Raw genomic sequence first — 15,432 nt, 5'->3', positions numbered from 1 at the left:
CTATGCCTTCTCCCTCTCATTTCCTTTCAATATATAAACAAATATGATCTCCTATTTTAGGGAGATATACAACTACTTTCCGTATTACAAGGATATTATAATATATTCTACATTTACAATTTAGTACACCTTCGCAGTCGAAGTGGGAGGTGACCGGATGCTGAGATTGGACCGAAAATCTTCAAACAAAACTCGGGGAAGACTCTTGGTAAAAATGTCGGCTATTGAAAGTGGGAAGGAACATGAGGACGCGGATGTTGCCCCGTTGAACCTGTTCACGAACAAAAATGGATGTCTAGTTCGATGTGTTTTATGCGTTGGTGTTGCACGGGGTTCCCAGATAAGTAAATGGCACTCACATTATCGCAATAAACCAATGTTGCTCGACTCAAGGAGCGCTGCAATGCTAAGAGCAGGTTGCGGAGCCAACATATTTCAGCTACAACGTTGGCGACTTCCGCCACCACATTGACCGAGAGATAGTCGCTTGATGCTTCGACGACCATGAAATAAGATTTTCACCATAATAGACACAGTAACCACTTGTCGAGCGACGAGTGTCTGGGCAGCCCGCCCAGTCGGCATCCCTGTATGCCAGTAAAGTCGGGTTTGTTGAGCAGCCGAGGGAGAGACCAAAATTTGCAGTTCCTTTAATGTAACGAATTATCCGCTTCAAAGCAAGCCAATGATCTGTCTTAGGAGCGTGCATATGCATGCAAATCTGTTGTACGACATAACTGATATCGGGTCGAGTGAAGGTCAAGTATTGTAGAGCCCCGACTAGGCTCCTATATAGAGACGGGTCATGAAAGTCATCACCAGATAATGAGCTTAGCTTCGCGTTAGTATCTACCAGTGTGGCTAAAGGCTTGCAAGAGGTCATACCGGCATGTTCAATGATTTCTAGCACATACGAATGTTGTGAGAGAAACATAGAGTTGTGTTATCGAGTGACTGAAATGCCGAGGAAGTAGCTCACTGGCCCCAAATCCTTCATCGGGAACTCACTTGCGAGATATTGCGTAAGTCGTTGACGAAGAGTATCAGAAGACGTGACGAGAAGAATGTCGTCAACATATACAAGGAGAAAGGCGGCATCATTCCCGACATGTAGAACAAATAAAGAAGCATCGCAGCGGCTTTGATGAAAACCCAAAGCAAGCACGTAGTCTGTAAACCTTTGGTACCATGACCTAGGCGCTTGTTTTAACCCATATAGAGACTTGCGTAGGCGACACACATGATCCAGAAAATCCCGATTGCGAAAACCCATAGGCTGGTTCATATATACTGTCTCATTAAGTGTACCATGCAAGAAGGCATTCGTTACGTCCAATTGATGAACCGACCATGCCTGTGAGAGGGCAATAGACAGAAGTGTGCGTATCGTTGCTGGTTTAACAACGGGACTAAACGTGTCCCCATAATCGATACCAACCCGTTGAAGTCGACCATCACATACTAATCGGGCCTTGTACCGTTCCAAACTACCGTCCGACCTTATGTTTAAACAACTACATGCTACGAATAACATTCATCCCCGGTTGACGAGGAACTAATTCCCAAGTTTCATTTTTAATAAGCGCATTGAATTCGTTTTTCATAGCATCGTACCATTCCGGTGTGGACAAGGCATCAGTGGGACGTTTGGAAGGGGAACAAGTGTGGAAGCATATAGGTTTAGTTTTTGTTGTGGTTTAATGATACCATCCATTGCCCTAGTGTGCATTGTGCGAGCATTAGGTGGTGGGGGGTTGGTGACAACAGGTTGGGTGGTAGTCGTGGATGTTGAAAGGGGAGGTGTGTGAGAAGGAAAGGATTGTGGAAGTGGGCTTGGCGGAGGTGAGGCTTGATGTGGTGAGGAAGTGTGGTGGGGTTGGGCCGTATGGGTGTCGGATGTGTGAGTAGGGGAGTGTTGGGCCGATGATTGGGCTGGTAGGGTTTGGGCAGTAGAGGGAGTGAAGGTAGTAGGAGGACATGTAGTGGACTGGGTCGTTGGTGGGTATGGTTGGATTTGGGCCGTAGGAGTGGTTGCAACATCATTTTGGGTTTGGATGTGAGACCAAAAGTGAGAAGGAAATACATCTGTGAGGAAATTGTAGGATGGAGATGGCGTGAGTTTGGAAGCGAATGGGAAAATAGTCTCATCAAACATCACGTGACAAGAGATAAGAATTTGTTTGGTTTCTAGGTTGAAGCATTAGTAACCTCGGTGGGTATATAGGTATCCAAGGAAGATGCATGGGACTGACCGTTGATCAAGTTTATGGATAGTAGTTGAGGGTCTGAGGGGGTAGCATAGATAACCAAAAACCCGTAAATGGTTGTATGATGGTGTATATTGGTATAGGGTTCGGTGGCAGTTTTGTTTTTGAGGGTTTTGGTGGGTAAGATGTTTCGAAGGTAAGTGGCGGTGTCTAAGGTGTGGTGCCAAAAGGTGTTAGTGAGCTAAGATACTACGAATCATGTTATTAATGGTACGAATTTTTCGTTCGGCCTTCCCATTTTGGGAGGAGGTGTGCGGACAACTTAGGTGAAAGAGCATGCCGTTTTGTTGAAAGAACTGTTGGAAGGTCGAGTTTACATTATCTTTACCATTATCGCATTAGAATGTCTTAATGTCACATTCAAATTGTGTTTTGGTTTGTTTATAAAATTGACAGGAAATAGAGTAGACTTGAAACTTGTTGGAGATGGGGTAAGACCATAGGAAATTCGTTAGGCCATCTAAAAATAAAATATAAAATCAGTGGCCATTTGAACTAAGTATGGGTGAAGTCCATAGGCCACTATGAATAATCTCAAACGGGTGAAAAACACTAATATAAGAATTAGCAAATGGTAATCTAGTGCTTTTACCAAACACACAAGATTCACAAACGTTTTTATTAATTTTATCAAAATCAACTGAACAAGAATGTTTCAAATTATTTAAAGAAGAATGTCCCAGGTGAATGAGACGTTGATGCCAAAGTTTCGAGGAAATTGCCGCAAAGGTAGATGGTGTAGTGGTGGTCCCGGTTCCAAACGTGAGGGGGGTACAAGTCACTATTGCTGTTGCATCGAAGGATAGGGATCCAAGTTTTGTAGTCCTTCACAAGAAAACCAAAAGGGGCAAATTCAACAGGAACAGAGTTGTCGGTGGTGAACCGACGTACCGAGATTAAGTTTTTAATTAACTTAGGCACGTATAAGGCATCTTTTAGGATAAGTAGGGGGAAGGGTGGTGGTAGGGTTTGTGTTCCACGTCCAACAACCGGTATAGTATCGCCATTTCCAACGATAATATTTTGTGGAATGCGATTACTAAAAAAATGTTGGAAATTACCTGAGGTGTTGGTCATGTTGCAGGTAGCACCCGTGTCCATGTACTGTGTCAGATCAGGTTGACCGAGGGAGAGGGTGTACATGGCCTGCTCGATGTCCGTTGGTGAATACGCCGCATGATGGGCCTGGTTTGGTCGTGGACCGAGCAGCCCAGCACCCCTTGCGGATTATTGTTGTTGGGCCGGGGTGGGACAGTTGGATATGGGCAGGGAGGGATGGCCCAAGGCTGCCACATGCCTTGTGGAGATGAGGCCCAAGACTGCCAAGGAGGATTTTGAGCCCACTGTTGGTATGTGTTATTGTTAGGCCAAAACTACTGTGGTGAACCATTCTATGACGAACCGCGTCCTCGACCCCGTCCATGGGAGCTGTTGTTCCGACCTCATCCACGTCCATGGGAGCGGCCCCTGCCGCGAGCACGATCAGAAGACTGGTCCGTTAGGTAGTCATGGGTGGGTTGGTTCTGCGCCGATGACCGAGAGGAGTTCACGTTGAGCGCGATACCGGCGTTTTGCGCGGCCAAAAGGGCCTGTTCTGTTTTGCGCGGCCAAAAGGGCCTGTTCTGCTTTGCGTGTTTCGACTAACATGATCTTGGATCTCGCTTCATAGACGGTGGGGAGGGGTTCCTGTTGTTGAAGAATCGTAGCTATGCCCTTATATTATTCATTCAAGCCAGATATGAGTTGCAAAATGAGCCGATCATTGGCCACTGGGGCACCAACATTAGCGAGTTGATCGACGAGTACCTTAAGTTGCTGACAATATGCAGACACATTCGGGAATCAATCGAGGAGAGTATTGGAGAACTTGTGTAGGAGGTGAATCGCCTGGGAACTCATGTTATCTTGAAAGATGCTTTCGATAGTTGTCCAAGCATCGTACGCCGTTGTACTTGGTTTTAGAATTGTGTGAAGGAGATCGTTGGATATAGTGCCGTATATCCATTGTAAAACAATGGCGTCCAATCGATCCCACGAGTCATCGGTTGGTTTGGCCTGCTTTTCTTTGTCGGCGTCTTTTGAGGAGCCGACTGGAGTTTCGGGTTTTGGTGCGAGATGATCGATGACGAGGTACGCACGACAGTGGATGCGAAAGAGCTCACTCCAAGATGTATATTGACCGGATTCCATCTCCAATGTTACAGGTATGAGGCTTTTAATGTTGTTGACGGTAGTGGCAGGGTGAATCTTTGATTCCATGAGAAAGTTGATGTGTGTGAGGAAGAAGAAAAGTAACGAGAGATATGAGTAGGGGTGTGCATGGGTCGGTTTGGGTCGATTTTGACCAGAAACCATAACCATAACCGAGATGTCGGTTATTGGATAACCATAACCATAACTGATCGGTTATGGTGGTTATGGTTATTCGGTTTTGATGGTTATAGCGGGTCGGTTATGGGTGGTTAACCGTGTATTTAGCTTAGCTAAAAATAGCTTAATTTTTTAACATAGAATAAATTGTTATTGCATATTTGTATATATTAGCATATTATATAGTATTAAAAAATACATATAATATATAGTATTAATACCAATTATTATCGAATATTCAAATAAAGTGATATGATACATTCTATAAATTCAAATAAACATTCAACCAAAACCACAAGATGATATGAAAAACCCATAAGTACTAAAAATCTTCAGTCAAAAACATCAAATATTAAAAATATGGTGAAAAGTCCTAAATTCTATAAAGATTTATTACATGTCGGTTCGGTTCGGTTATGGTGGGTATGAAAAAAATGATAATCATAACCGGCCTGCTACTTTCGATTTTCAAAAAAACCATTAACCAACCCACCGGTTTTTTAAATGGTTCGGTTTTGTCGGTTAATTCGGTTATGGTTCGGTTAATTTGGTTTTTTGCACAACCCTAGATATGAGTATAAAGGCATAAGAGAGGCAGACAAAAGGTGCTTTGGGATAAGAAGAAAATTAGGTTTACTGGTCTCATGATACCATGTAAACACAGAAGGATCGATGCCTTCTCCCTCTCATTGCCTTTCAATATACACAAATAGGATCTCCTATTTTAGGGAGATATATAACTACTTTCTGTATTACAAGGGTTTTATAATATATTCTATATTTACAATCTATTAGGAACAATAATCCATATGTCTTGAAGACGCAAAATAGACAATATGTAACGTGAACTCACATGGATAGACAACGAGACTTAGATAACCGGGATGTTGCTTTTCCTTCTACAAATAAAAAAGAATTTTGATGCACCTATAAATTCTATGATAACAAAATCCATAACAATATTTGCTCTAAGCAAGCAAAAGTGCTTGTGGAGATGTCTACGTGCAATTAAAAATTTGTAGTTCTATCCTTTAAAAATAATCCACCCATGTCATCGTAGATGGCTTAAATATTATCAACAGCATGTCGATGTTGTATTTCCTACATTGAGTCTGCCATGTCCACATCTTTTTCAAAACTAACCCTAAGTTGAAACAACTTAAACCACACAGATACCTAGACAATAAGGTTGAATTTCAAATTGAGAGAAGATACGAAACACAAAACAATTATAAATTACCTTTTTTTGAAAGTATAATGAGGTTGCTAATCAATCCTTGCATTATTTCCTTGCTAATCAATCATTGCATTACTTCTAATCACCAAGTATATATTAGGTAAGTTGACTTGAAGCTCACATGTGACATACACTGCTCCACATTATTGCCTTTGTTCGTTACACTTTGCCGCTATAAAGCATTTTACAATAAACAAACTAAATTAATTTCAAACAAACCGAATTATAAAAGCATAAATTTGAAGCCGGAGAGAATTCTACATTTTTATACATAAAAAGTATCCAAACTCGTAATCAAGTTCTTCTTTCGTTTTTACAAAATTTACTACTTTCATCGCCTACTCAAGCAGTAAATATTTAGAAAAGAAATAAAGGAGCATAAAATATGAATTTAAATACTTCAAGTTTTGTGTATCTATTTAGAGTAAATCTCAAACTAATATTTTTTAATTAATGGGTAAGTTCCACCAATACTAATAATTCTGCAGCAACAAAGAAGTTAGGAGCTGCATGTGGACCAAAAACCTACCATGCCCAATGCGGAGTAGATCTCATACTTTTCTCTATTGTTGTCCCTTGATTATGGCAAACATTAATGTACATGTTTTGGAGTTAATAGACAATTATACATTCATGAATACAAAAAGTTCGTTGAAGTTACCTGGTCAACATGATATAAACCGGAAGTCACAACACCGCTCAGGTTGAGAGAGTGGGCCTGTGCCGTCTGAGTTCCTCGTGTCATACGTGTGCAGTGCTCAACCTGAAATGGTACAATGAAGATGGCTTAAGCTCGTAATCGAGCTCAAGCATGGAAAATGATTAAAAGTGTAATTTCTAATTATCCTTGTTCTCGTATCATCATAAGTATTGCCTAAGAAACAATTAACTTGATGCAAGCATCCTAAAGTGTTATTCACATTATTAACTCATGTTAAATCTGTTAGCCGAGAGAATATTCCAGAGAATATCTCTCACTTATTATAATTTATGTAAATTGATTTGGTACATTACTGTTGATTGCTTTCCTAGTTTAGCTAAAGGGTGTTAGGCTAGATCATTGTGTATATATTTCCTGTACCATTGTTTTGTAAGATTCATTCGAGTATTCAATCATTAACATGGTATCACAGCCATAATATTTTCTTTCTTTTCCCTTTCACTTGAAGGCTACGGTCTTCATCAGTTTTCCTTCATCCCTTTTTTTTTTCTGATCCATATTATCATAACCCAATCTCTGCTAATCGGCTATGGGCGACAAAGCAGATTCCTCCAACACTTCCGGTAAAACATCAACTTCCCTTCACCCGGTTTATACCGTTACCAACATCCAAAACAAAGTTCGCACCTTGGATGGCACGAAAGTTACGTACTCTTCGTGGGTAAAGCTTTTTCAATTGAATGCGCGTGGGTACAAGGTTCTCGATCATATCGATGGAACCTTACCACCGCCAAAGGAAGACCCGAACCATGACACGTGGATGGAGATCGATGCCATAGTGTTGCAATGGATTTATGCAACAGTTTCCGATGAATACCTGGTTCGGATCTTGGACACCGAATCTACTGCTCTAGACGCTTGGGGTCACCTGAAAAAGATCTTTTTGAACAATAAGGGTCCGCGTGCTGCCGCTCTCGAGAAAGCCTTCACAAACCTGACCCTGAAATCAATGCCTTCGCTTCAGGAATATTGTCAGAAGCTTCGAGAAAATGCTGCACAACTTGCGGATGTGGACCGGCCCGTATCCGAGGAGCGTCTAATCATTCAACTGGTTAGTGGACTTCCTTCGGAATATGACGTTGTTGCTGCTCAGTTACATCAGTCCATTCCATCTTGGGAAGATGCCATCAACCTTCTTGATGCCGAGGAGCATCGTCACCTTGCTAGACAACAACCCGACCTTGTCATTGCTGCTGTTGTACCCTACACCACAAACCCACCTGACCACCCTCCTGCCCGAGACAATTCTCGTGGCCCAGCCCGCTACAATCAGCGCCGAACTCAACACCACAGTGGGCCTAGGCCAAACCCAAACCCCTCCTCCACCAATCAACCCAACAACACACGGTGCAATAACAACTGGGGGCCTCCACCTCAGTGGGCCTGTCCTCCATGGTGGGCCGCTTCAAATATCCCAAATGTCGGTTGGGTTCCGCCACCTTGCCCTTACCCAACTCAAGCCGGTCGGGCCTCCCCTTGGCAAACTGGACCATGGCAGCCCACTAACACTAGCAAGTCCAGCAACTCCAAAACTGCAGCCCAATCCTCATCTAAATCGGCTCATCAGGCCCATGTAACTGAATATGATCCACTTCGGCCCACTGTTATCGGACAAGCATTCCAAGCATTTTCTATAAATGAGGGGACCCAAATTGGAACATGGATACTGGAGCGTCTGACCATCTCACTGATGATGAAGGTATTGCTACTAACTCTCCTATGTTTACTTGTATAAAATCTATACTAGTCGGAAATGGCCAAAAAATGCCCATTCTCGGATCTGGACATGCATATTTTCCCAACCATCAAAACAACCTCCACCTTAATAATGTCGTTTATGCCCCAAATGTCATTAAAAACCTTATATCTGTTCGAAAATTTACAACAGAAAACCCCGTATCTTGTGAATTTGACCCTTTTGGATTTTCTATGAAGGACCTGAAGACTGGGAAGCTTCTGAGCCATCACAACAGTGATAGCCATCTATATCCAGTCACCGCCCCTGCTCCTCTCACCTCCTCAGTTTTTGCTGCTTTTGCTCCTGCATCATGGCATGCTCGTCTCGGCCACCCAGGAGTTTCCGTTTTCGATTGTCTTACATCAAATAAATTTATTTCATGTAATAAAACTAGTCGTATGTTTTGCAATTCCTGTCAACTTGCCAAATATAAACGATTACCTTTTTGTTTATCTGATAGTACTACTATTTTACCCTTTGACATCGTGCATTGTGACTTGTGGACTTCCCCTATTATTTCTAACACTGGTTATAAATACTATATGATCATAATTGATGATTTCACTAATTATACATGGGTTTTTCCACTCCGTTACAAATCTGAAGCTGTCACAAAATTCGTTAAATTCCATACCTACATCAAAACCCAATTCCACTTACCCATTAAGTCCTTTCAGTGTGATAATGGTGGCGAATTCGCCAATCACCAATTTCAAAATTTTGCTACATCGAATGGCCTTCAATTCCGTTTCTCATGTCCACACACATCACAGCAAAATGGTAAAGCAGAACGGATGATCCGTCGAATCAACGAAATTATGCTTTCCATATTGACACATGCTTCCATACCCACCACATATTGGGTTGAGGCCATTCATACAGCGGTTTATCTTCACAATATTTTGCCTACCCGCCTCCTTAACAATCACTCACCCACTGCTGCTCTCTACCTTCGCCAGCCTACCTATGACCACCTTCGTGTTTTTAGAAGTGCTTGCTTTCCAAACCAATCCTCCACTCGCCCACACAAATTAGCTCCTCATTCTTCTCTTTGTGTCTTTCTTGGCTATCCCGCCGACTGCCGGGGGTTCCGATGCCTTAATCTTACCACCGGCAAAACCGTTTTCTCCCGACATGCCACCTTCCATGAAAGCTCACTTCCTTTCTCTTAACCAAACTCTGTCCCCGACTACTCTCCTTTCGAAAACGACATCTCTAACACCATCTTCACTCATCCCACTTCCTTTGATCCATCGAACCCTTCTGTTCCTACCCAAAATCATGGTCAATCCCAAAACCCACAACACTCGTCCCACTTCCAAGACCAAAACACACCACCAACAAACCATGGCCCACACCCGCTAACCACCAACTCACCCCAATCCCATCAACCCAACTTCCGACCGGCCCATCATACGCCTCCGGCCCAAACAGCCCCATCCCACTCTTCCGCAACCCACCATCCAACTTCCTCAACCACTCACCATCAAACGGCCCACTCTCAACAGCCCCTACCCCTACCGATCCAATCAATACCCACCACATGACAACTCGTTTAAAAGCTGGGATTACCAAACCAAAAACACACTTAAACCTTCACACCACCAGTACACCCTCCATATCACATCTCCCAAAATCTCACCTATATGCATTGTCCGATCCGAACTGGCATGTAATGCCCAAACCCGCCAAAGGACCAAAACAATACATTTTAATGATTTACATGCCAAGGATATATACTTTTACAAAAATACCCCTGCGAGTAGATCGAACCAAGTATAAAACTTTGAACATTCGTATTACGGTTCGAATTCATATTCATGCAACCAAATTTACATCTACCATTAGCCTACTAGCAAAATAACATGAGTATAAAATTTTAATTTCAAACTCAAGTTTTGACCCGTTTGACACAATCTTGATATCGGAAGCACATTCGGCCTTGTGGTGTGTTCGTTCCAAGTCGCCAACCTTAAGCATGAGATTTACCTACGTCCATAACATAAACTTACATGTTAGTTCGGTTAAAACATATCACTAATACAACTTGCTTTTCTTCATTATTTGACCCATTACCGGGTCATTACATCTTTACATCACATCATTCGAACTTCTTACATTACAATTCCGTTTAACGGATATTGCACCATCTTATTTTCATCATCATCAATCATCATATTTCATCCGACCCGTTCTCACGGATCATGCTTATTCTTACATCATCAATTTTCATACTTCACTAATTTGACCTATAAAAGTCAAAGATTAGTTAACTTAACTTCATGACAATTTCATCTTATTTGACCCGTTTAACTACGGGTCAATACATTACTGTAACACCTCGTAAAATCCCGTCCAATATTATAAAACGCGTGTCATGAAAAGTAAACGTGTTATAAACCCGGATCAAGTTGAAAGATGTATGATAGGATTAAAAAGGGTCAACATGTTAGTTTATGCCTCTGAGTGACCTATTTATAAATCCCAAACCTTTATACATTTTATAAACATCTGATATATTTATATATTCAAATCCGGTTATTCTTGGTGGTACATAATTCGAATTTACATGTTTACGACAAATCCTCAATTGAAAACCTTCATCAATAAAGTCCAAAATATGTAAGTGCATGGAAACACTCTCAAGGGCACGCAAGGCCTGATTCATGGTCCCCTCCTGCTGATAAAGACATAAGATTCGAAGTTGTAAAGAATGCATGGTCAAAACCTAAGAGTTTACAAAATTTTATCTTCTGATGAAAGCTTACGGACCGCAAAGAGACCACCTTACGGTCCGTAAGGTGGCGGAACTGGGCGATAAATTCTGAAAAGCAGATACGGAACGCAAAGCCAAAGGCTTACGGTCCGTAAGACCTGTAATTGGGCAGATTTTTGGACAGTTGCCTGTTATAACAGGTTACACCGCCTTAGAAAGATGGTTTTCGAAATTCAGGGGCTTTGCAACTGGTTTTACATGCATAGGGACACATGGGATCATCAGGAAACATTTGTAGACCTCGTTGGCATGATCCTATGAGATTAAATTCCATATATATAGAGCCCTTGTGCAAGCACATGAACTTGCTCATTTCAAAATCATTCAAGGCTACTCTCTGGAGCTTCCTGATCATCTCTCAAGTTTCCTTAAGTTCCAAAATCGTGCTTAGGACCTTCGTAAGTGTCCTTAACCTCCTAATTTCAGTTTTAATTAGTTTAATGACCAAAAGTCAAACTTATCATAATTAAGGTTTGACTTAGTGATTAATCACTAATGTTCCAGTCATTAGTCATATTGAAAGTAGCTATAAGTTGGTAATTATGTAGGTGATAAACCCCTAAGAGTGCACCTACTGATTATCACCCTAACTTGGTCAAATGTCGGGTCAAACCTAATGCTAAAAAGTCAACAGAAAGCTAATTTTCAAATAAACACATAATTAACAATGTAGAAACCATGAAACCTGTTTTATCACTTGTATAACTTGGTAATTAATGTAAGAACATGTCTAAGCATGTTTAACCCGACAATTTCAAGTTTAGGCTCGGTTCGCAACAAAAAGTCGCAAAAGTTGACTTTTGCCTTGGCTTTCAGTTCTGACCTGATTTAGATGATTTTAGAAATGCCTTAGAGCTCTATTAGGACCAGGTTATAGGTTAGTATAACCCTCTGAGGTTATACAACTTGGTTCCTTAGTTATCCGATTAATGTGCATGTTTCCGTTATATGCCTAAATGTTGACTATTATGCCTTTTTGACCTTAAATCGAGATTTTTGAAAATGTGAAAGGACACTAACTTTTGTTACTGATTTATAAAGTTATCCTAAAAATTTGACATCAGTTTGAGGTCAAAATTAGGAGTTATGCTCAATAGCGTAAATTAAAAGCTTTTTATTAATTAAACGACATTATTAGCATATAGCCTATTTAAACCCAATTTTGACAACAAACTTTTTACCTACTGATGTAATATAATATTTTGGAATTTTTGAAGATTTTTATTTATTTTTAGGCTGAGCATAACATAGGGTTCTTGCTTTAATTCGGTAATTGTCGGTTATACCCTTTTTGCCCATAAAATGAGTTTTACATAATATTTTAATACCAAACTTTTTGCTACTGATTATATATGATAAATAAAATATTTTGAACTTTATAAACTGATCAAAAACTCAGATTTCCTATTTAACCCGAAAATCGCTTAAAACCGACTTTTACGCGTTTTAAACACATAGTATGGATTAAAACTATTTTTATCATATAAGACTTAATACCTACTGATATTTTTAGTAAAATTTTATACTCTAACAGTAAGCAAAAGTTTTAAACTCAGATTTCCAGATTTGACTGTCACACTCAAACCACGTAGGACAACAAACCGTGGCGGAAACGTCGGGGAGTGTTGTGACAAAAGCTATTGTTTCACAACCATGGATACAAAAAGTGTTTCGTTTTATTGATAAAATTAAGCATTAACATTGTCTTAACATAGAACAAACAAGTTTTATATTGTCTATCATAGTTATTATGTCACTAAGGCCTTGTCCGGATCCTATGTGACGCATGCATCCTAGAAATCATCAAGCATCAACACCTGAAACATATGTAAAAACTTAGTCAGCAAAGAAATGTTGGCGAGTACATAGGTTTTATAGGAGTGTTTGATTCATGGCTAGTTTAAATGTTGCAATACTTTATTAAAAACTTAGTTTAAGAAAAGGGTTATAATATTGCAAGTTAAATAACCAACTCAAATCAAGTTGATTGTAGTTTATAAAACATCGTAGCCATGCTTCTTAACCCCAAAAACATTTGTTTTAGAAAACCAACTTGTAAAATATCTTGTAAAAAAAAAACTTGTTAAAAACTCGTATAGTTTATATCTCTTAGAAAAACATTGTTGCGTGACATCGTTTCAAAATCGTTTACCCAAGTGAACTAAATAACGCCACGATATGTAATATGATGAAAACACTTATATATAAGAAGTACCAGCGGCGTATCTACCATGTTTTCACCATATTACCCCCGTCTCGTTATCTATACACTTAACCAAAAACCAATCGTTTATCGAAATCGTTTAACATTGTTTCCAAATCGTTTCCAAATCGTTTCCAATTCGTTCCCAAATCGTTCCCAAATCGTTCCCATATCGTTCCCAAATCGTTCCCAAATCGTTTACTCGTTCCCAAATCGTTCCCAAATCGTTTACTCGTTTAGATCGTTTAAATCGTCCTCGTTTTAATTGTGAAAACTTATATATGGTCGTCTCGTTAATAACATTCAAACCTTTGTGACTCGTCCATCGTTTAACTCGTTCTCGTATTAACAAACCACCAAAGGGTAAGTTAACAAACATCAGATTCAGTCGCTACCCACAACCCCCACACATAACCATGGGTGTAGTAAAGTAACGGGATTTGTCAGATCCTATGGTACCATAACCTAATACTGGTCGGCTTGAACAATGCTAATGAATGTCATTCATTATGTAACTACAACCAACAAGTTTGTTCACTTTATCGAAATCGTTCTTAGTTTAGTAAAAATCGTTTGAAATCCTCGTTTAAACTTGAAAACATTTCGTACATATGAATCACCCCAAAACATTTAAAACAGTAAAATAGGGGAACTATGTACTCACATGTAGTGCCAAGTATCCTCGATCAAATAGAACTTCAACAAACTAGAGCAAACCAGAGAAATCAAGTAGCTCCTAGTAATCGAACCACTAGTTAAACAATAGACGCCTAAATCGGGAGATCGGACAGAATGAGGTCTTGTAAACCAAATGAGTGTTGGAACTCATGTGATATGGTTTAACAAAGCCTACATCCTAAATCGGAACCTAACCTAAGTGCTTTCGACCCATTGCGACCCATTAAGGTAGCTTACGCTACTTTAACGCGTCGTGCACGCAAAAGCGCGTTCGAGACGTCTAACTAGTCCTATGACAAGTATTATATGCCCATACATGTTTAATTATGTTACATAATTAGTTACGTGTCAAAAGTTTAGGTTACATATGCTTGATTACCAATTATGTATGAAAAGGGTATTTTGGTAATTTACCAAAGGCATATAACTACCTATCATGCGACTAACTAAACCTAAGTGACCATAAGGTATAACCTCGAAAGGTTATTCCCTATGCTACTATGGTCACTAAACATGTTTGGTCGGATCCTAATGATCGACCAAAGGGGTCGTGTTAGAAAGTCTAAGCGGGTGTTTAGTCCGCTTGACTTACGACTCTACATAAGCACTAAACTAAAAAGCGACGAGCTAAACATGTCGAAACATGTTTAGTTAAGTTAGAAAACAGGTTTTGATATCAAAACAAACGGTTTTGATACCTAAAAGTAGCTTGGTTACAAAATACGCGAGAAAACGCATTTTGGCCGAAGCTACGACTCGTCATTGAGCCTAGATAACATGGTAATCAGTAGGTATAGTCACTAGGGACTATAACCATCGTGATTACGCTCATGTTATGAAGTTCAAACGAACTTCGCGTTGACCATAAACTGGTCAAAGCAGAAAGTCAAACACAGTTTGAGTTTAACGATAGAAACGAACGAAAAGAACGAAGGAATACTTACAAACGGTCCCCGCAAGCTTTGACCCGATTCACTCTCAGGTAGGAAGCAATTACTTCCACTTAGAGAGCAAGAATCAGATCAAATGTGAGGAAACCAAGTGAAAGCAAGTGGGTATTTATAGATTTTCAAGAGCCGTTAGGATCGTTTCTCGAAGATTGAGCTTTGATCTCATCCGTACAAGTGGGCACATGGTATTAGGATACCATGGGCTCTCAAAAACCATCAAAATTGGCCCATAGAATGATCAAAACCATGTCCAAAAACCCTGCAAACCAGCTGCTGTTTCAAAAACTGGTTTTCTGTTACTGGGCAACTCACGCGGCCCACGTCAGCATACAGACAAAACTCAGGCGGGCCGCCTGGCCTTGTCTGATCTGCACAACTTTCAGAAATGGCAGTTTTAGTCCCTGAACTTGCAAAACATGCATTTCGGCCCATTTTTTACACGTTTAAGCCCCGTTAACCTCATTTCAAGGCTCTAAAATGATGTTAAAGTAT

At 40.3% G+C, this 15,432-nt stretch overlaps 1 protein-coding gene across 1 annotated transcript; it reads right to left on the bottom strand.

Annotated features, from left to right (window-relative positions):
* Window positions 1-4,109: 4,109 nt before the first annotated feature.
* Window positions 4,110-4,526, bottom strand: LOC110888775. The gene has a single exon (XM_022136283.1). The coding sequence runs from the start codon at window positions 4,524-4,526 to the stop codon at window positions 4,110-4,112; it is 417 nt and encodes a 138-aa protein (XP_021991975.1).
* Window positions 4,527-15,432: the final 10,906 nt, after the last annotated feature.

This window comes from Helianthus annuus, chromosome 11 (genome assembly GCF_002127325.2).
Source record: "Helianthus annuus cultivar XRQ/B chromosome 11, HanXRQr2.0-SUNRISE, whole genome shotgun sequence".
In the NCBI taxonomy this organism is placed as follows: Eukaryota; Viridiplantae; Streptophyta; class Magnoliopsida; order Asterales; family Asteraceae; genus Helianthus; species Helianthus annuus.
Note: the sequence above shows the minus strand (reverse complement) of the source record. Positions and strands in the feature narration are given on the sequence as shown.